Below are 21,710 nucleotides of genomic sequence, written 5' to 3'. Positions count from 1 at the left end.
TTTTAACTACTCAAATGTCCAAAAGAACGTAATTCAAAACAGCTAAAGAACGCTAATCCGCGAATTCGCTACAATCAACAAGAGCAGTTTTCTAAACAACAACAAACTAAGCAGCAACTACTACGAACTGAGATGTTTTCTTCCTTTTATAAGATTTTAAAATCACGCGCTAGAATTTTCTAGCACTTTCTCGAAATCAAAAAGAGATATTTATTTATTTAATGCACGCGCTCTTGAATTTTAATTTTCCGGCTTAGCTTTCTTTTAATATTCGTCACGCGCTGCACTGCGCGAGAAATAAAACCATTTAATTTATAATTGAACTAGCATTAGCTTTTTAAATACCAAATTCGTAACAATATTCTGAACTCGACGCAACTTTAGGAGGAAAAATACCGCAAATTCAAACACAAGGTTTCATCCTTTCCAACGCAGCTAATTTTCTAAATATATTTTACTAATATCCGCAGCGGGACAGCGGATTCCATTTCATTCACTCAAAACTCAAATGTTATAACGCAATAGTATCGCAAAAGACGAAAAAAAAAATCGACTCAAAATCAAAATTAAAATCTATAGAATATCATCCGCTGTTGCCATTCCATCACTGCCAAGTTTTTCTTCCTGCAGCTGTTGCCAGACTTATTCTCGCTGTTTGTGAGAGGTACAACAACAATACAGCGTAATTGATTTGATTGAGTGATTGATTTTCAAAATGATTTATCTTTAAAAGCTCTTTCTTCAAGCTTTGGAACTATTTGGCCTCTTGTTCCTAAATAAAAATGGCCAATTTTAGTCCAGGTGGTCTAAAAGGGAAGCCAACGTTCAGCTGTAAATATCTGTGTGAAGTTTCAATATCCAATATAAAATTTATAAAATCAAGTTGTAGAGACATTAGGTGCAGAGGAAGAAGAAAAAGGAGCAAAGGAGATGAAAAGTCAGCAATCGCCTTCGCCTGGAATCAAACCACGGACTTCTGGAATACCGCCCAGCGTGCAGACCACCACACCACGAAGGTACGCTAGGAAGGCGGGAGAAATATTTTATGAAGTACAGAAACAATACTGATGAACTTATGAACATTTGAAGAGGTATATTCGAATGGCAGCTGCTATCTAATCTACCGACATCAAAAACTTGTTGATGACTAAAAACAGTGCCATCTTCCTCATTAAAGTTAATTAGTTGGATGAATAACCTGTTGTTACATAGCTAATTTATTACTAACGACCATTCGATTTTTTTATTCTGTAAAATTCAATTTCAGTTTCTTTTTCTTATGCACAGTTTTCTTAAAATTTATTTAATATTTGCTAGAAATGTTTCATTTATCTATTGTACCTCGTACATATATAAAGAAGAAAGTATGTGTGTTTGTCCTCTAATAACTCAGTCACTACTATAGCGATCGTCACCATACTTTCTACAATTTTTTCCAAGTCCTGGAGAAAGTCGATGTCCACTTGATTCCAAAAAAAAAATGTAGCTAAAATCAGAGATATTAATTAAAAACTCGGAAAAACGATAATTTTCTCCCTCAGTTTTCCGAGTGGCAACAGTCTCGCCAGCTGGAGATGAAAATCTACTTTATTTCGAAAATTATTGCCACTGCTCGCTTTCAAATTGTAGAATTTGTTAATAAAACATTTCTAAGTTTTACGATGAAATAAAAATAGCATTGCCAAACATTAAATACATTATTCCCGATTCCGAAAATTTGTGGGAGGCCATTTCGACTGCGTACGACTTTAATCAATGGAGATATTAATTAAAAACTCAGAAAACACTAATTTTCGCACTCATTTTTCCGAGTGGCAACAGTCTCGCGCGTTGGATATAAAAATGCTTTATTTCAAAAAGTGTTGCTACTGCTCGCTTTCAAATCGTAGAAGAGTTTGTTAATAAAAAAATTTGTAAGTTTTACAAAATCTATGAAGAATGTCTGTTTTTGTGTATGTTTGTTCACGCTATTGATTTCAGATTAATTATTGCCACATTTAATTAAATAAAATTGAATATAAGTGAAATATTATATGGAACTTGAGCTTTTACGACCATTTGATTAGAAAGACGAAAATCATTAAAAACTGCGTGCCATTGTTGCTGATATAATGAGAGAGAATTAATTTATTTTTCTATCGAAATTTTTTACGCGGGTTCCATATCGCATAAGACTGAAAAATGTACTGAATCGTATTTTTTGCATCGTTATTAGAGAAGGATTACGGCGGTGTCATTCTCTTTGTTGGTTATGTGCATTACTCTCAATCTGACTTAACTGCCATCGGGTACTTCCGCTAGTAGGCAATAAACAAATGTAAATTTGATCAAAATTCCTTATATCTATCCTGATTTCTTTTGGTAGCTCACAGCGGGAAAAGCAGTACGGTTGCTCATAAACTTCATACCCTTAACGTTCACTGTGCCATAGGAACATATTTTAATAAACGTTTTTATAATATCGAAAACAAAGGCCCGAAATCACTGAACACTGGTATTTCACTGCTTAACACTAGTTTAACACTGATAGTTCTGAATTGGGTTTGACTTTCGTCAAACAGGCTGTCTGTATGGACATTTTCATGGTTTTCCCCATGCCTAACGTATATACGAGACATTTTCCCTTCGAAAGATCGCCAAGAAGGCATAGTTTTCCATAGATAGATAGCTCTAGAAAGCTTTGCCATAATAAACTAAACAAAAACCCAAACCAAATTGTCAGAACGTTTCAACATTTTCAGCATACATAAATTAAATCTGTTTTTATATAATTATACATTTTTAAAATTTAATATTTAGTTTTATTATTACTGTAGGCATCCCACTGTGCCTTGTCAGTCCAGCAGTACCTGCCAAAATATGCATTTCTAAAATATACCATTCTATTAAAACTACTGCTCAGCCATGATTTATACTAATGATTTGAATATTGTTTAAGGCGTTTAAAAATTGTTGTCGTATATCTTAATTGCACTTGGATAAAAGGTTCATATTTTCTGCGCCAAAGTAACATTTTTCCTCTTTCTTATTCTTTGTGAATCATTTTTGTAGTATTTCGAAAGTAAAGACGGGATTAATAATAAATTATTCATGTTTTTTCTTAAAATTCAGAATGGATGAGTTAGATGCAAATTTTATAATATTTAAATTCAACACTGCAGTTCACATAAATTTAAACTTTACTTCAGTTTTTAAGATTTGGCGTAAATTCCTTTTTGGCCTATCCTACGAAAACTTTTTCTTTCTCCCTTCGAGTGTTGTTTCTTCTCCTTTTCGAGTGTTGTTTCTTTGAAAATTGAATTTCAATATCGACGGTAAATTAACTTAAAATGTGTTAAGTTCGTGAGTTAAGATTTTAGGAATTTAATTATCGACGGTAAATTCTTTTGAAGCGGGTATGTTCATGAGTTAAGATTAAACTTTCTTTATCTGCACTGAAAATAATTGCCTCTAATACTGCCACGAACCTCTTCTTTTTTCTCCTTGAAGTATGGTATGGGAGTTTTCGGTTTTGACACACAGTTATCCTGATATTCAAAACAGTTACAATACCTTTCGCATAATAGCTGATGGTGGTAATGATTGGTAGGGTACCGCAGCGACGATTGCTTAAACACAGTGGAGGGAAGTAGTATTTGATCAATAAAAATTTATGCAGCAAATTAAACAAAATTCTTACATAGTAACTAGTTCAAATTAGCTTATGTAATAAATAGCAAATATCTGTCAAGTAATCTTGTCACCACGCCGAAAAACAAAATTATGCAAATTTCCAAGGGGGAAAAGTATGTGAACAACTAATGAAAATAAGTTGCAACTTGACTTCAAATGTTGAAAGGGAAAAGGAAAGAAACGCAGTTTGTTTTAGAACTTCTATTATTTTTATCATTTACAATTCCATTTCTTTATTACAAATTTATTATTCTGAAATATGTGGAAAACAGAATGAGTTGACTTTCGTAATGCGTAATAGAACTGTAAATTTAAGAAATAATGGATTCATCTATCGTGAAATAACATAATTTTAAAATTTAATTTATCATCTGTTTGTTATGCGATGAGTAAACATAAATCAAATGATATTATCGAATATAGAAAGAGGACAGGGCGGCCAAAAGTTCTTGCAGCAAGAAAACGCAGAATGATTGAAAGAGCAGTAAAAAAAATATTGGTAGTGTAGAAATATCCATTGACCTCGTATCTTGTTCAGGTGTTTGTGTTACACCTCGAGCAGTAAGAAATTACCTACACGAATTTAGATACAAAGCCAGTAGTACAAGAAAAAACCGTATATAAGTGAAACTAATCGTAAGAAAAGGATTTATTTTGCAAAAGAATATATAAACAAGCCTTTAGCATTTTGAAAAAAGACTATTTTCACTGACCAAAAGTAAATTTTGCTTGTTTGAATCCGATGGCAACAAAACTGTTTGGAGAAAAAATAAAACGGCTCTAAATCCTAAAAATGTATGCCAAAGTGTAATGCATGATTTTAGGAGCGTTATAGTGTGGGATAGTATGACCTGGAATGGAACTGGAAATATGACTAAAACTGAGGGAATTTTGAATGCGACAAAATACGTAGAGATATTGCAAGATAATTTATTTGAAAGCATGTCAAAATTGCGTATTAAGGTTGACTTCTTCGAAAAAGACAGTGGCCCTAAACATACAGGTAGGGTTATAAGGTATTTCTCCCGCATTCTTAGCATGCCTTCGTGGTGGTAGTGGTCAGCACGCTCGACGCGAAGTCGAGAGGCCCTGGTTACAGTGGCGCCCGAACTAAAAGGTGGTGAATGATTATCCTTCACCACCAGGATTTGAAGATTGGGTCCCTTCGCCGTTTGAAAGTGGAAGTATATAAGTTTTTCTCCCGCCTTCTTAGCATGCCTTCGTGGTGTAGTGGTTCGATGCGAATTCAAGAGGTCCGTGGGTCGAGTTCCGGCGAGGGCATTGCTCATTTTTCTCTCACCTGCTTCCAAAAAAACCTAATGTCTCTACGGGGTTACACACGAATTTCTCTCATACAAATTTACCCAGAGACTGAAAACTCCACCCCAATCACCTGATCTCAGTGCGATTGAGAATTTATGATATTTTGTGGATCAAGAAGCTAGAAAACGTAAATTTTCAAATAAAAAATTAATTCAAAGGTATTCTTTTGAAAACATGGAAAAATATATCGCCAGATCTAACCAAAACGTTAGTAGAATCAATGCCAAGAAGACTGCAGGCTGTTGTGGACATTAGTGGACATTTTACGAAATATAAATTTTATTTTTAGTATTGGTTTTGTTTAATTTTTAAGTTATAATTATTTAGTACAAATTTTTTTCCCTTTGAATAATAGCATATCTTGTTATTTATACCTTATGAGTGATAACAAATATTCCTTTTTTTACTTATTATGTAAGTTATGAGAACTAGTTTTTATGTAAGGATTTAATTTAATTTACATTATTTTCAGTAAAATTATTGCATACATTTGTATTGCTCAAATACCTTTTTTTCTTCACTGCAGTCTGATATAGAACATCGGCATGTTAGATAAGTAGATTCTGATGTAATGCGTGTAAAAAATAGCTATAAAGCTTCCATTTCCGTCAGGAATTATTGCACAGCACATTAATGTTTCCTTCATATCTCTAAAAGCTTTTAACACCCACGATTTACTATCCCACTTTTTATCCTATTTCCTATGTTCTTATTTAAATTTATTTTTTTGCAGAAGTAGACAATTCTAAATTTTGCAGATATGTTATGCATGATAAAATAAAAATCTTGTGCAAGTTTCATACTGCAAAATCACTCAACTTTATGAGGTATTGTAGTCATTCGTTTAATTTTCCACGCCAGAGTATTTAGACAATAACATAATTTTCTTATAGAACACTTTCTGCATACTAAACGTATACATATGCGGCTGTTTTATGTACAAGACATTATTTTTGTTAAAATATCTTCAAAATTCAGACTCCTAAGGCTGTCTTATATTGGAGCTGACATCGTACATAATATCGTACAAAACTGCATATACTGATATTGCATTTCGTATTTATATATAATCTCACCTGTGTCAAATATCAAAGCGTTTGGTTTCAAGAAAGCTTATAGTTTCAGCGAAACGCAACATCAATAATTCGTGAATTCTTAAAATTTCGATGTGCTTATCATATATTTCACGCTCACTGACATGTTTGACACTTTGCTGATCTAGAAGGATAATGTTGTAGTATATGATATAGTTCAACATATAAAATTGTAATAGAATTGTGCAAGATCAGAAACTGATTCAGAGATTTAAAGGACGAAATTGAAAGTAAAAAAGTATTTCTGAGTTGGTGTTGTTGCGGGATATCTTTAAACGTGGCAATATTATAGATGAAAGCTCGAAGCTATAAATAAAGAAGAATTTTATGAAAAATTAATAAACTCAGAAGAAAGGGGCGAAAAGTACTGAAATTTTGATATGAGAAAGGTTCATTTAGTACGTGTCTGGATTATTACTTCTCTGCAAAGATTTTCAAGATACGTGTAGCCCTCTGTCAACACATACAGTGATAAATATAAAAAGACGTTAATAAAAAGTAACAGTTTTTCCCTTTGCAAATAATTTTTACTTCCTTGTACGAAGTAATGCAAGTACTGTTATAACGAAAACTTTCGGTAATCATTTCAACGAAATATCCATTTTGACCGCTCTTGAATCCATTTGAGCGATGTTTTTGCGTGATACTCGTACGTACGAGATGGTACGTACGAGTAGAAGCAGAATAGAGGACTCCTTTTTCTCAAAATTGATTGTAAAATGGATTAAGAAGAGATTTTTTCCGCGAGGTCTATGTGTACATACGTAGAATGGTGAATTAAGTCAGTTTCTGCACCATCAGTGTCTTTTTGCCTAGTGGAACCAAAAATAGACTTTTCGTTTTGTGCACCGAAAAATCTGCCTTCTTGCCTGCTAGGCGAATTGTTTGTTTTTGCGTAGAAAATGTAATTTTAATTGTAAATCTCTTCGAACTGAATTTGGAAAACCTTTTGAACTGTAATTTGAGTTGTAATTATTTTTTAACACTTTGAACTGTATTTGGTGTTTTATGTTTTTCTGTATTTTACAATTTTTAATAAAGATGTTTGTATCTGTGCCTGATATTAAGTAACCTATAGTCAATGGGTAAGGTTCCCAAGTATCTGCGTAACTACCTGCATAAAAGTCATGATTCTTGAATTTTCACGTATTTTTGCCTTGCCGCGAAGTAAGAACTGAATTAATTGAATAAGAAATATATCTCTAATGGAATTCGAGGAAATAAGTTTGAATGAAAGCGAATATATATATATATAATATATATATATATAATTTAATAGGTCAAACCAGCAAATATATATATATATAATTTAATAGGTCGTACAAGGAAGTTTTCTTGTGTCCAGATTGCATTTTTATATGAACGGAACTGGTTTCCAGTTATACAATAATTACCAATCTGCATTTACAATCTGGCTATTAAATGAAAACTAATAAAAAGAGTATTTCAAAGTTTAGATCAATATCATAGATAAGTTTGCAAAATCACTTCAGTTCGATAGTAACTTAACAAATATAAATTTCGTTGCACTGTATTTAAATGTAGTAGTAAGTGCTTATAAGTGCACTGTTTAAATTAACAAAATATTACGAAATAAAAGCTTGATCACCATAGAAAATTCTCTAAAATTTTACATTGTTTCGAAAATTAGTTGTTATAGTTGTTACCGGTTGACTGTTAATAATTTTCTTTTCAAAATATTTCAAAACTAGATAGGAAAAACAGTTTGCTTGTTTTTATAGTTCAACAGATGTGTTTTAAAAATTCTCCTGTGTAATGTGATATAATACTGTACTTTTTTTTCGCTATGCAGGGAACAAGAAGCACCACATTCTGCTGTTATCTCTTGGTAGGAACCGCAGCATATTTCTGCTACAAAAATGCCCTGAACTGTGGTTTCGTTTTCGATGACATGTCTGCCATTCGAGATAATAAAGATCTGAGACCAACAACACCTTTCCTTAACATCTTTTGTAATGACTTTTGGGGAACTCCTATACGAAAAGTAAGTTGTCTTATCTTTTGGTTACCTACGTACAGTGGAGCGTTGTTCATACAAACGAAACTACTACTCCTATAAAAATAGCATATAAAAATTTTTTAGATTGTAATATAATTTAAACGCCGAATATTTTTAAACTGTTTATTTTCTGCTGTTTTTATTGTTAAACACAATTTATAGAAATACTTTTACATAATGTTTAAATAAATAACATCAGGTAAAAGGGTGTATGTATGCAATTATGTGCAATATATACAATCTTTCAAATTATAAGATTAAATATATTATCATGAATAATTTTATGTGCGAAAAATAAGATGCATACGGTATTCAAATTACACAAAGATTACGTCTGCCGTGAAAAAGTCTTTTTAGCAAACAAGAAAAATTGCTATAATATTTGGCTCGCTTCGAGCGCCACTATAAATTTCAAATATTCCACACGTTCCCCTGCCATCCCAATTGATACTTTATTCATCAGAGGGTTCAAATGTTAGCAAGAATGTTGCTTAGTAAAATTTAAGTATTACAACAAAATTATAATAATTACTTCAATGATAATTCAAATATTAAGTTCGATAACAATAATACGTCTAATAATTCTGAAATGCATTATAAATCATTAAACACATTACATTATTTAATGTTAAAATCTAAAACAACGGAAGAAATATAATACGATATTAAAACTAAAGATTATTTAACAAACACTAATGTGAAAAATATATGTTACTTAGAAATTAATACTCAATGATGATATTTATTTACCAAACATTAACTAAGCTCCCATGTACATTGAAAAGTTCTTATATACGATATCTGAAAAGAAAAAACAAAATCAAATAACAGCTAAACCAAACAACAACTATATCACTTTTGGATTTTAGGTTGTACAAAATTTGCACTAATCTTTTAAATACCACTTGCTCAGTTTTTATAGAGTAAAGACCTTATGAGACTAACTTCCACCAAGAAGTGTTTCAAGAATTCTGCTAAGTTTATTAACGTGTCGCGGTTGTTTGGCATCTTGCATAGTTGCAGTGTCACCAGTTTTGAATTTGTCAGATTTGTTAAGGAAATTAATGTTATTTGCTGCTTCAAAATTTAACAAATATTCTATTTGAAAGAGTCTCTGAATTTTTTCACTGATGTCTTCCTGGCAGTTTTACGGACTTCTCAGGAGAATTTAATTGCAGATACATTTAGAGATCTGTAGCCTTATATTAAGTGACCTATAGTCAATGGGTAAGGTTCCCTAGTATCTGCGTATCTACCTGCATAAAAGTCATGATTCTTGAATTTAGAACAGCTTCGGTGTCTAGAGCAATGTCTAAATTTTCGCAGATGAAAGAAGTTTTGCCTAAAACCCTTCTTAAAAGCAGTTTTGAAACATCGTATACATCTTTCCTAAAACCCGTCCCATCATGCTGCTTTTTCAATAACGTATCTCCACTTGATTCCATTGCGAGGCATAAAAATTCTTAACATCTTGTGTGGTTGATTTTTCCACATGTTTCTGAAATCGATTTCAGCTCGCCTGAGCGTTTGCACATTATCTGTGATGATTACTGAGCATAAACCTTTTCTTGCGACCAATACTCTGAGTGTCTAAAGAAATGTTTCAGTTGATAGATTGCTGACAAAATAAAAGTGCATCACCCTTTTAACAGTACAGGTACACAGAAAAATATTTAATTTCTTTGTGTTTTATATACACCGATCCAGCAGTGTCCAGATCAAAAGCAGAAAATGTTTTGGATTGCTTAATTCGAAAATCAGGAAGGGAAGCTATTAGTTGAGCTCAAGAATGTGAATTGAAGTGTTTACAAATTACACATTTATTAAGAGCAGATTGGATGAACTAACTGTCTGCCTTTAATGATCTAAAATTTGCGTCGAATTTGAGTTTGAGTGTCAGCAATTCCAAAATGAAATACCTTCTCGGGGGCATTTCTCACGATCAATTCAGTGAACCAGTATTTCTTGGGTCAAACTATCGTCTACTTTTTATAAAAGCATAGATCTAAACTTTGTAGTTTCCTTCCTACATGGAGTATTCTTTTACTATCAACAAATAGGTTTTGTCTTTAATTTTTGATTCACTAGGAATCAATTATCTCATTTTCAAGAGCCAGACTTCTTTAGGAAATTATTCTGCTTAATTTCTCTTATGCCTGTAGTTCTGGGCTTCATCATTATCAACAGCATTTGAAGCTGATTTATGATTACCTTCCTTTTTCAGGCTGGCATTACGAATAAATCTCTTTATCCATGCTCTAGTTTTATTTATAAAACTACATTTAGTTAAATCCAAAAGACGACTTATGGCATAATCTTTACTAGTGCAATAAATTTATATCTTACATTTTGGTCTTCTTTCTTCATTTATCTTCTCATCAGTATTATCTTGATCTTTAAATTTTGGCCATTGTTGTTTAGACATTCTTAACCGATTTGAACTATTGCACCAAAAGGCTATTTCCAACAATTCTGAAGGTAAGAAACTTCAAAAAATCACATCAGCTGATTTTTGAGTGGAAGGAATCTATATTTTTTCAGAATTTTACCGAAGTTTCTTTCATTGCTGGCAAATTCCACAAGCGACTATTTTAAAATTAAGTTTAAGACAAAAAATGTCATGGTTCGTCATGGGCATAAGAAAATGGTGGCGTTTCTTTATTGAAAATTATTATGAGCAGGATTCCCAGAGTTTGGCATATTCTAAAACTTTGTCCACTTTTACTAAAGTGGTTGCGATAACACGCATACCAATTTTTCACTGTAATCACAGTGCTTCCTTTCGAAATGCCTACGAAGTTCTAGAAGTTCTAGTTGGAGCCAAAGAAATGCACGCTAGAAATTTTTTATATGCAACATACATCGCTTCGAAGGGAATTCTTATTTAATTTCCTTGTGTTTTACATGTAAAGAGGCAGTTTAAATGTGTACATTTTAAGATGCAATTTAAATGATTTTTTTTTGTTTATTACGTGCTCCGCCCTTAGGCACTACACGGAAAGTGAGGGATGCGCCGTGGAGGTCTTTTTAAGAGAAACTGGCTCGTATCCACGTTACACATGGGGAAAACCACGAAATTGCCCATGCAGCCAGCCTGTTCGAACCCCGGACCAAACTACCAGTGTTCAGCGGCTTTTACCTCTCGGCCCCTGGTGGGCAATTTAAATTAAGCTCGTCATATTTTCATTTTGGCGAGTTTTTTTTGTTTTGACCTTGCTTTTTGGATGGAACTGCACATTGGTCCCTAATCGCAGACTATCTGAAGAGGTGCCTGCTCCTCTTTCTTTTAAAATCCCGTTTTTAACCAAAAATCTGCACTGTGGAACTAAAATGGAGACAAAGGCAAACCGATATAAAAAAGTACAAGAAATAGGCTATTTTGCTTTAAATAAGTCTACATGAAAATATGTTGTAATGTTAGAGGTTACAAAGTAATTTTGGTCAATAAAGAGACAGGAAAAATTTAAATGAGTAGAAAAAGGAAAAATAGAAAAAAAGAAAGTTGGTTAAAAAAGAGCACAGTATCAATATTATGGGAAGTGATAATGTTCTATCTAAGTCTATTTTCAATTCTATCATCTAAACGGAACACAAACATTTATTACGCATATACAGTTACGAACTTGAATATCTATTCTTAGTTCCAAGGTTAATGTCTTGTTACCGACATTTCCTTCCAACTTTTGATTTTACATCGTGAAAAAGGAAATATAACTAAACACAAAATTTTAACGAGGGAAAGTTAATTACTTAATTAGTGAACTAAAGTAATACTTTCGAAATAGATTAAGTAAATAGAATTATACATTTAAACATTATCTTTCCCAATCCGGATCTTATCTCAACTTATTACAGCTAAGATAATTAAACTTCAAAAATACTGAAAAGAAATAATAATTTACATCAATTAAAAACACAATTTTGCCTCCATACCTTAGTTCGATAATTTTTTCGTTGTCACAGGGGGAAATTCTTTCTATTCATTGTTAACTCACTAAAAACGTTCGGTCTATCAATTTCGAGGGAATAAATGCATTTCACAGGTCAAGTTCACCTGCTGCGGTTTCCACTTTAACAACATATACCTTCGTTGTCTCTTTCGGGAGATGTTTCTACTACGCGAACTATAGACCAGTCTATTCGATTCTTGTTATCACTACCGTTAAACTCCAAGTCGCCCATGCAGCCAGCCTGTTTATGGCTGTTTATAATAAATGTTTGATGGCTGTCCCAATTGATCGTTTAGAGGACAGCTAAGTATACATCATGAAATATTTTCCGAAAATATTATTTTAAATAATACAAATATCTGTATCTTGTTTTCGGACTGATGGTAGCTAGATGGTCTGAGTCTGGTTCTTCAGCATTATGCCCTTCTTGATGTGGTTTATGTGATTACGGCAAAGCCTCGAGGGCTATGTGCCTAAGGGGAGGGATCCACATAATTGGGATCCAATGCAAAATCAACATTTCCTCGTAAGAAAGAGAGGACTTTCCCGGAGCATCGTCTCAACATATCTGGAATTTTAAACTTCCCTTTGTAGTTCCGATTAATGCCGTCCAACCAGTATAGTGGTTAGTGATCCACCTGCTGTAGCAATGGGCTCGGGCTCGAATCTCGAAGAAGAAATGCTTTTAATTGTCTGTCCTTTCATGGGAGGCAACGGTAGACACCTATTAGTTGCCTCCGTAATAAAATGGCCACCACGTTCAGCCCTTCTAGTGGTGCAAGGCTAATGGCTATTAAATAAAGCGCCATGCCATTAAAAAGTGTCTTTGCTTACTGGGACGCTTAAAACATTTTATGCCGCACAGCCGGTATAGTGGTTATAGAATCTGATTGCCGTAGCGATGGGCCAGAGATCGACTCCTGGAGAAGGCATAGTTGTAACTGTCCGTCTCTTCATAGGAAGCTACGGTGGCCACCTATTAGGTGCTTCCATAATGAAATAGCTACCACTTTTGGTCCTTGTAATGGTGCAAGTCTGATGGCTATTAAATAAAGTGCCGGCCATTACACAAAATTTCTAGATTCAGATAAAGTACTTTGAATAATAAATTCCATTGATCCCGCTATTCAGTTCACTTTTCAACTTGAGACATTCCAATCCTCGACATCTTAGTCACACGCAACACATCTAACTTCAGCACTACTTTATACCTTAAATCTTCAACTGTTTGCCTTCCACACACTTTAAATAAATTATATCATTCGGCTAACCAGAAGTTAGCTTCATTTTACTCTTTCGTTGTTATCCGAGTACTTCGGATTTTCTCCTCCAATTCGGCTCTTGATCAGGAACTAATCTAGTATTTAAAAGCGGTTGACATTGACAGAGGTTTTTCACTTAAGTTAGGCGGATCACGACCCGGCATTTGGGAAACCCTGCTATAACGAGAAGAATGAATACAACTGCATTGTTGCTAATCGGCAAGTAAAATTCGTAATGCTCGTGGTAGGAAGTACGTTTAAATTTTGGGTGCTAATTTGAAGTAATAATAGCCATTATTGAATCGTAAAAGGAGATCAAATTAACAATCAGTGTTGGAAGTATTAACAAGGGTAAGTTTGAGCTATTTTAAAGTTTGACAGCTAATTTGCTTGTAGATTGTTGTGTTAATGATAACGGATGCAAAACTAACAACCATTTATGGGAAGCATGCCAGCAAGGAAAATGTTTGAACTAATTTTAATTTTAGCTCATATAACATCGTGCACCAGATTTCACGTAAAATAGAGAAGCTTTTTACAGGTAGAAATAACGAGTGAAATTTGACTTTTCCGGTGTATCTCCATCTTAGGAAAATGAATAGGCTGACTTATTAGCCAAAGAGGCAGCTCAAGGAATAAGTGCCATGAAAACATGGCATTTCCTATCCAGCTTCACACCTGAAACTAAAACTGCAAAATACATCTAAAAAAATCATGGCAACAACAGTGGGACTGCTAATACAGGAAAAATTTAAACGTCTCTCTCTTAAAGTTATTTTCTCCCCGACTCATGTTACTAGATAAATCGTGTGGTTTATTCCGGGGCACGGCCCCATTCCCACGTGCAAGTAATCTCTCTTTAAAAGATTCTTGTGCATGTGTAGAAAGAGGTCGGTCCGAATATTGTCTTCTTTCCTGTCTCTTAACAGATTCACTTCATCTCAAGAAGCCACATTCAGAAGAGGATTGATTCCATTCCTAAGTTATGCACTTAAAAATAAGCACTTAAGGAATAGAATTGCGAAGGATATTGATTTTCTACGTGCTAGAAATCAAGAGCTATAGAGCTCAAAGTGCTTCAGTAACAGCGAAAATTTTGAAAGAAAAAAAAAGCATTTAAACACAGGTGAAATATTCATCCGTGCAACTCCACAGAAAAGCAATAAAGAACATGAAGAGGATATAGAGAACTCACAAGTAGTGCAAGAGACTACGTTTATGTATCTCTAATCTCTATCTATTATTTATCTAAGCAACGAATGGCCAGGTGTGATAAAAATGCAATTATTTCGTACACAGTTAAATTCTGTGATCCACCAGTCCAAGCAAGCTAACATATTACTTAACAGTGTAATGTATTCCTCTTATAACCATAGCGGTATACAATGCTTAATGTGTAATTTAGGCAGCGATATCAGTTACAGCAAACACCAGTAGCACATCGGAAACAAAACGGCACCGTGACCCCAGGAAGGCGATGTAAATATGGATAGATAGGAAAAGGTGTCTTTAGCTACTTACTGAGAGTAAATAATAGGTGGCCTCTGCACTTTTTCCTAACCCAGTCTAACCTAACCTATACTTTCATCTCAACGGAAAACTGGAATAGTCATTTATTAAAATAATTATAATTTAACGATGAAAATATTGCACTTATTAGTTAGTATTAGTAAAAATTTTATATTTAAGTACTATTTTTGAAATAAATAAATAAAATAAAAATAAATTAATAAATTAAATAAAAATTAAAACGTCCAAAGAAAACTAGCTCTTTTAGAATATCGAAAGGACTCAGAGACACTTTTTTACTTCTGAGCACATAATATACTGACAGAAATGAATTCTGCATGTATTTTATAGGTAACGTAAGCTATCAAACTGAGTTTCATATTTTTTTTGGCAAAACACTAACTGCTTTTGGAGCGTTTTGCGTAACACATTTTGGGAAACTCTGTATTATATTTAATGCTGCATTTAATTTACCTTATGAAGTATAGCTACATTCACTTAGTCAAATTCCCAATTCCTTCTGCTGCTTAAGCATTTGCTTAAACTCAAATTTAAACTGGAAATCAAATTTAAATAATTACAAATGAAAAAATTTATCAAATGATAATCAAAATAATTAAATTTAATAAATCTCTCTTAACCCAGAAAAATTTAAATAATAACAGATAAATAGCTACTGCTCTGCCGAATTGCAACCCATATACCATGCAGAGTAATTTAAATTCACATGACAATAACGTTGACGTTAACGTGTTTATATTCTGTGATTTTTTGAGTAGGAAGCGTGGAAATCAATTTTAAAGTAGCCAGGACTTAAAACATGAATACTCCTCTAACCAACTAGCCATTCTAAATGTATATAAGACAAGGGCATACATGGAAGGATGCGAATTCTTATATTCCCCTACGGACACTTAAAGCGCCCTTCAGGAGAAGCAAGAGATCCAATCAAGCGTGACGAATTATCCTCCACCACATTTTAACGTGGAGCCACTATACTGAAATTTAAGTATTGTCAGAGCAGGAAATGTGAAAAATCAACTGTAATCTTGAAAGAAAGAGAAAAAATCGCTCGAGTCGAAGAATGAATTTTTCATTTGTTAACTAGATGTTCCTAATATAACAACATGAGTACACATAGGGAACGCTAAAATTTCTTCTAAGTTTTTCTGCCACTCATTCCTGAATTCTTATTAATTCCGTTCTATAAAAAGTATTTGACAGAAGGGTGCATTCTTCTGCGTAGATTAGTAGTAACGACTAAATTAAAAGTGTTCTATGAACAGACTGGAGTATGCGTTATCCAATACTTCCTTGCTAATCAAATAAAAACTCTATCATTCAATCAATGTATTATAGCTTTCTGTAACTATATTTAATTCTCTTATTTGCGTAATTTTGGTGCGAACGAGTGAAACAAAAGTAGAACAGCTTGAATAGCAAATTCAGAAGACTGACTGTGAGCAAAACGTTATTCATATTTAAAAGAATGTAACAATTTCTTGCGTCAACCATGATATTAAAAAAATTGTTTTCCTTATTAGAGTTTCATCATTTTAAGGTATCCGACTACGTTTGACTCACAGGTTTTGGGTAATAATACAAATAATTCCGTTACTGATGTTATTCAACAGAATGCTGCTTAAAATGACAGAAATATGTGATAAATATATTTTCAAAGCACACTTTTTTCTTTTTTTCTCGTATTTTAGGTTAAAAATATGTTGAAATTTCAGAATACTAGATACATTCCTATTAAAATATTAATCAGTATTTTAGTTTTATTCTTTCACTTACATTTATTAAGGCATAAGGAATTAAATGGACAAAAGTCTACGAGACAAATTAAAATGTCTACTAAATATGCCTGTTTGAAGTACATTCACTAGCTATTTTCGAGAAATTTCTCTCTTTTCATTTACAAAAATGTCTGCAGAAATTTTAAATATTACACAACCTAAGCTTTCATTCTATTTAAGCCCACCAGCGGCCAAGCGGTAAAGTCGCTGAACGCTTGTAGTGCTGTACGAGGTTCGAATTTTGCGAACGGGCTGGCTACACGGGGTTTCTAGTAGTTTTTCCCAAGTGTAACGTGTATACAAGCCAGTTTGCCTTACTGAGTCATCCACGAAAGCATCCCTCCCCTTAAGGCAGAGAGCCCTCGAGGCTTTCCCATAATCACATAAACCAGTGTTTTCTGTTTAATTCCCATTATTTTATGGAATTTTTGTGGAACGTTTCATAAGATTAGTATAGTAATATTTTAAGTCGCAGTTGTTTTCGAAATAGAACAGTTGAAAAAAATCAATTTTTTTCCCGAAAATAGCTTTAAAATGTAATGCAATTAAGTCGCAGTTGTTTTCGAAATAGAACAGTTGAAAAAAATCAATTTTTTTCCCGAAAATAGCTTTAAAATGTAATGCAAACACAAACAGAATGAAAAGAAAATGTAGCCAAATCTGAAACTAAAATTGCGAAATTAATCTTGTTCTCGAGCAATTAATAAAAAATAGAAAGTTTCAAAATCATCTTTTGAACATCTCCAAAACTGTTCAGATAAAACGTTCTCAGTTTAAAATTTTTTGGAGTAATTTGTCTCTCTTTTAAACATCAACTTCCGGTTCACGGTCAACAGCAACTTCAGACTCACGGCGTAAAACAAAAACAGCCATAAATCTGTTTCAGAGTCTGGAGAGACAAACCCGAAGTAATTTTGAGAAGCTAAAAATATAAGCTTTAAAATACAGTAATAAAAAAAATTCTAAAAATTATCATCATAATTGAGGATTGGAACGTAGTAGGATACCTTAAATGAAATTTGTTTCATTTTTGTATATAATAGTTTGCTTCTGAAACAGCAACCTTTATAAAAAACAATCTCTTTTTAGGAGCAGAGTCATAAATCTTATCGCCCACTGTGCGTCCTTACGTATCGTGTTAACTACTACTTCCACAAGTTACAGCCCTTTGGATACCATTTGACAAATATTGTTTTGCACAGTGTCGTATGCTTGTTGTACATGAGGTGAGTTATTTTGTTTTAAAATAAAGTTTTTCAAAATGTGTTTGACTATGTAAAGCATATTACACAGATATATAAAACTAACAATTTTATTAGTGCTCTTTTTTCAATTCTGAATAGTTTTTAATCATTTCTAACATTAAAATATGATAACTTTTATGCGTTGTTCTAGCTGAAGTATATGCTAAAAACAAAACGACTGGTAGAAATTGGCCTCTTTCTTTTTATTAATTTATATTAATCTTTAGTTGATAGCTTGTGAGTGTCTGGCAGAAAGAAAGGGATCGAATATGAACACTGATAAGTGTGTTAAGAGTTATCTTTTGCTTTCTGCCACCCTCATATTCTCTGAATATGTAAAAACCCATGACTTGAGCTCTGCACACTAATCCAGAGGATCTGAACGTTTTAGATTTACAGTGTTTATATTTAAGAATTAGACAGAAAATTATTCAGACCATTTTCTGTTTAGATATGAAGCTCTCTAAATAGTGTAACAGTTGACAGGAGGAAATGCGAAGATTGTTGCAGAAATCAATTATACTCCAACGATTCTCCTTTAAGAAAGCGTAAATAAAATCTAGGTAATACTGAATTCTAGAGCACCCTTTTCTGACACTCAAATGATTACAAATCCAATTGGTAATTTTCATATAAGGCCCAAATTTCAATAACTTAATCATGATGACCTGTCGAAATAACGGCTCAAGCTCAGGAGATGCTTTAATAAAAATGAATATGAATTAGCTAAGAAAGCTTTTTTGTCTCAAGTCCAATTCTTAAGCGAAGTCTTATATGCTAATATATCTCTGGAATTTGATGCTGACCTAGAGTTTTATTTGTGTATTTAGTAGATATCCATTAACAAAAAACACATGGAAAATTATTATTTTGAATGAGAAAATTTGTTTCTGATCAAAAAATATGTATAGTATTTTTATTAATGCAGTCACCCAAATCTTTTAAGGTAATTTGGCATGCTTATTTAATCAACAATGGCAAACAGTATGAAAGCTAGAATCAAGGATGAAGGAATCTCTAAGGGCAAATAGTTCATATTCATGTTTCACGCTGGGGAAAAGCGAAAATGCCCATTCAGCCAGCCCGTTGCTGGTATCTAAACTCCAGATCAACTGCTATTGTTCCTACTTTGTATCCAATTGGGTAGGCTCTACATTCATTTTTATAGTACGGTAAGGTTGCGCAAGTCGTCCACCGCTTAATTCGTACCTTTTAAATATTAGGCGTAATATCACGCCAACTGCGCCTCTTCCGGAAAAATGAGTTACTCCCCCGTAGTCAACCATATTGTTTCATACCGTGTTCGTGTCCCTGTAACTATTGTGAGGAAGACTGCGAAGAGAATGTTACTCAGTGCCTAAAATACAAAGTATGGGTACATGACTTAATGCGCTAATCATTGTTTTAATTAATTGTATAAATAAATTAATCGAGATAAAGAACGTTTTATTACAATTGTCCAATTTTTAAGGTAATACGACTTAAGCTGCAGGTGGTATAGCTTAGAATACTGATTGTCTAATCTCTAAGTCGTATTATGTTCGTGTTCATAAGTTTTATTAATTTTATACAAGAGAGTAGGTTGTATGAAATTTTATTGTAATTTATATCAACAATGACAGAACAAAATATTTTTACTTCACACAATTTTTATTTTTTGATTGATCGCACGACTTATATCTGTTTTCTCTTAGGGGGTACGACTTATGCAATTTACCCTACTTACAAATAACAAAAATATTCATGGAGTTAATATCGTTTTAGCTTTTGTTACGTGGAAAGTAATGAAAAACAGTATAGTGAATGATGTTACCTAATTTGATTGCTTACCATAATTTTGTTTTAAGAAACATTTGAGTTCAAAATTGAAATTTATGCTGTAGTTTATCCAAATTCTCAGGTTCCTTTAAGTAAGTACATGTATCTTGATATTTACACTCATTCAGTAATTTTAACATCTACAAAGATATTAGTAATCTAATTGTTGAAGAGTATTGATTGACACTAGGCGAAAAGTCATTAAATAACATGAAAAAAGACGTGCAATGGCTACATAATAATTTTATATCATTACATAAATTACTATTCCTTGTAAATAATTAAGCCTTAGGGATTTGAGCACACTCTGACTTAAAATGGATTTTCTCACTTACTAAAAAGTGTTTATCATAATAACCTAGAGTTATTTGGCTGGGAAAAGTATTGCAGTTGAAATGAAACAGCGAAGAATTTTTTCCCGAAAAGTTAAATTTATAAAATATGTTGATCTCTTAGAAGAAATGCATACACAGTTTTAAATTCTTTATATATTCATGAATATACTCTTGCTTGCGTACGGGTTAGTAGCGCATTGAATGCACACAGAACCTATGATAAGCTTGATAAAATTTATTTTCTCAAAAGAAACAATTCTAGTCTTTCCAAAGCATTCTTAGCGCTTATTAGTATTTTTTTATTTCGTGCTCCGCCCTAAACACTATACGGAAAGGGAGGGATGTCTCGTGGAGGTCTTTTTAAGGAAAGCTGGCTCGTATCCACATGGGAAAAACCACGAAAACCCCCATACAGCTAACCCTCTGCTGGGATTCGAACTCCGGACCAAACTACCGGTGTTCAATGGCTTTTACCGCTCGGCCACTGGTGGGCCATTTTATTAATTTATTGATTGATTTCCTTTCCTTATTACAAAAAAAGCTGAGCTCAATGTAAAAGTCTTCTGCCATTTCGGAAATGCCATTTCGGTCCCTCCTTTTTTTATAGACAGAATTTTTACTAATCTCGAAAGCAACAGAGTTTAAGTAGTGATAAGCATTCAAATTATTTCCTATGAAATATACCATATCATTTTTTATTTTTTCCTTTGCTTTAAATTTTTTCCTTTGCTTTAAACTTTGCTTTAAATGCTGATTTTCGTACTTTTATTGTGATACGTAATATTATATTCTTTTATGGGGCTTTAAAATTCTAACATCCAAAAATGTATCTGTTATGTAAATTAGATATTTTCAAAACTAATGAAACAAACACGTCAAACCTTTCCAAAGCAAGCACGATAAAGCGCATTAATTAAGGACTTTCTTGAATTTTTTTTAAATTTTTGCTTTAAACTCGTTCCTTATATTTGTCACTATGTTCAAAACATTGCCATCGAACTTTAAACTGTTTCCTGGTAAGTTGTCGGGCTCAAAGTTTATACGCACACTCATTGTGAACGAGATAACAATGCACTGAAGCAATGTTCGTAAAATCAAATTTATATGTATATTTTTAATTGTATATTAACTAAAAACTCTCAGTATTTTCTACTTTCTGATTTTAAGATAAATTTTTAAAATTCCACGGTTTTTTTCGATCATTTGATGCCATAGAATTGTTGGAAGTATAGGAGTGATTATTCATAGCTGCAAAAAATATTTTTCAATTCAATAATTTGATTGGTAACGTGTCACTGAGACTAAAAATCTTTTATAAAATAAGGTTTTTATTTAACTCATAAATAAGTATTGTTTTTATTCTCAATGTCACATTGTTATTGAGACTAAAAGAATGAAAATAAAAAAATATAAATTTTTTTATAAAATGTTTTGAATTTAAAACTTATAAATTAATTAATGTACTGAAAGAAAAAAAATAATTCATCAGGAAATTTAATGTAAACAAGAGATTAAATGTTTTTATTTACAAAATTGATGTACAATTTTAAATTCTCTTTAAAATATTCATCTACAATTTTATATCACAAATAATAAAAATGTAGTCGCCCAAATAACGAAATCTATTAATTTAATTATGTTGTTAAAAGTATAAATCGTTATCTTTATAAATTTGCAAAAGGCA

At 32.7% G+C, this 21,710-nt stretch overlaps 1 protein-coding gene across 1 annotated transcript in view; it reads left to right on the top strand.

The window, feature by feature from the left end:
• LOC118194407 (protein O-mannosyl-transferase Tmtc3-like) overlaps positions 1 to 21,710 on the top strand; it is a 384,082-nt gene that overhangs the window by 177,451 nt on the left and 184,921 nt on the right. The window contains exons 2-3 of the mRNA XM_085810972.1: positions 7,903 to 8,094; positions 17,719 to 17,855. Of these exons, the coding sequence (XP_085667098.1) occupies positions 7,903 to 8,094; positions 17,719 to 17,855 (329 nt within the window). The remainder of the gene's footprint in view (positions 1 to 7,902; positions 8,095 to 17,718; positions 17,856 to 21,710) is intronic.

The sequence above is a fragment of the Stegodyphus dumicola genome, chromosome 2 (genome assembly GCF_044657685.1).
Source record: "Stegodyphus dumicola isolate Sdum_Otavi_A_Nest chromosome 2, ASM4465768v1".
NCBI lineage: Eukaryota > Metazoa > Arthropoda > Arachnida > Araneae > Eresidae > Stegodyphus > Stegodyphus dumicola.
The sequence above is the reverse complement of the archived record's forward strand: the minus strand, read 5'-3'. Positions and strand labels throughout refer to the sequence as shown.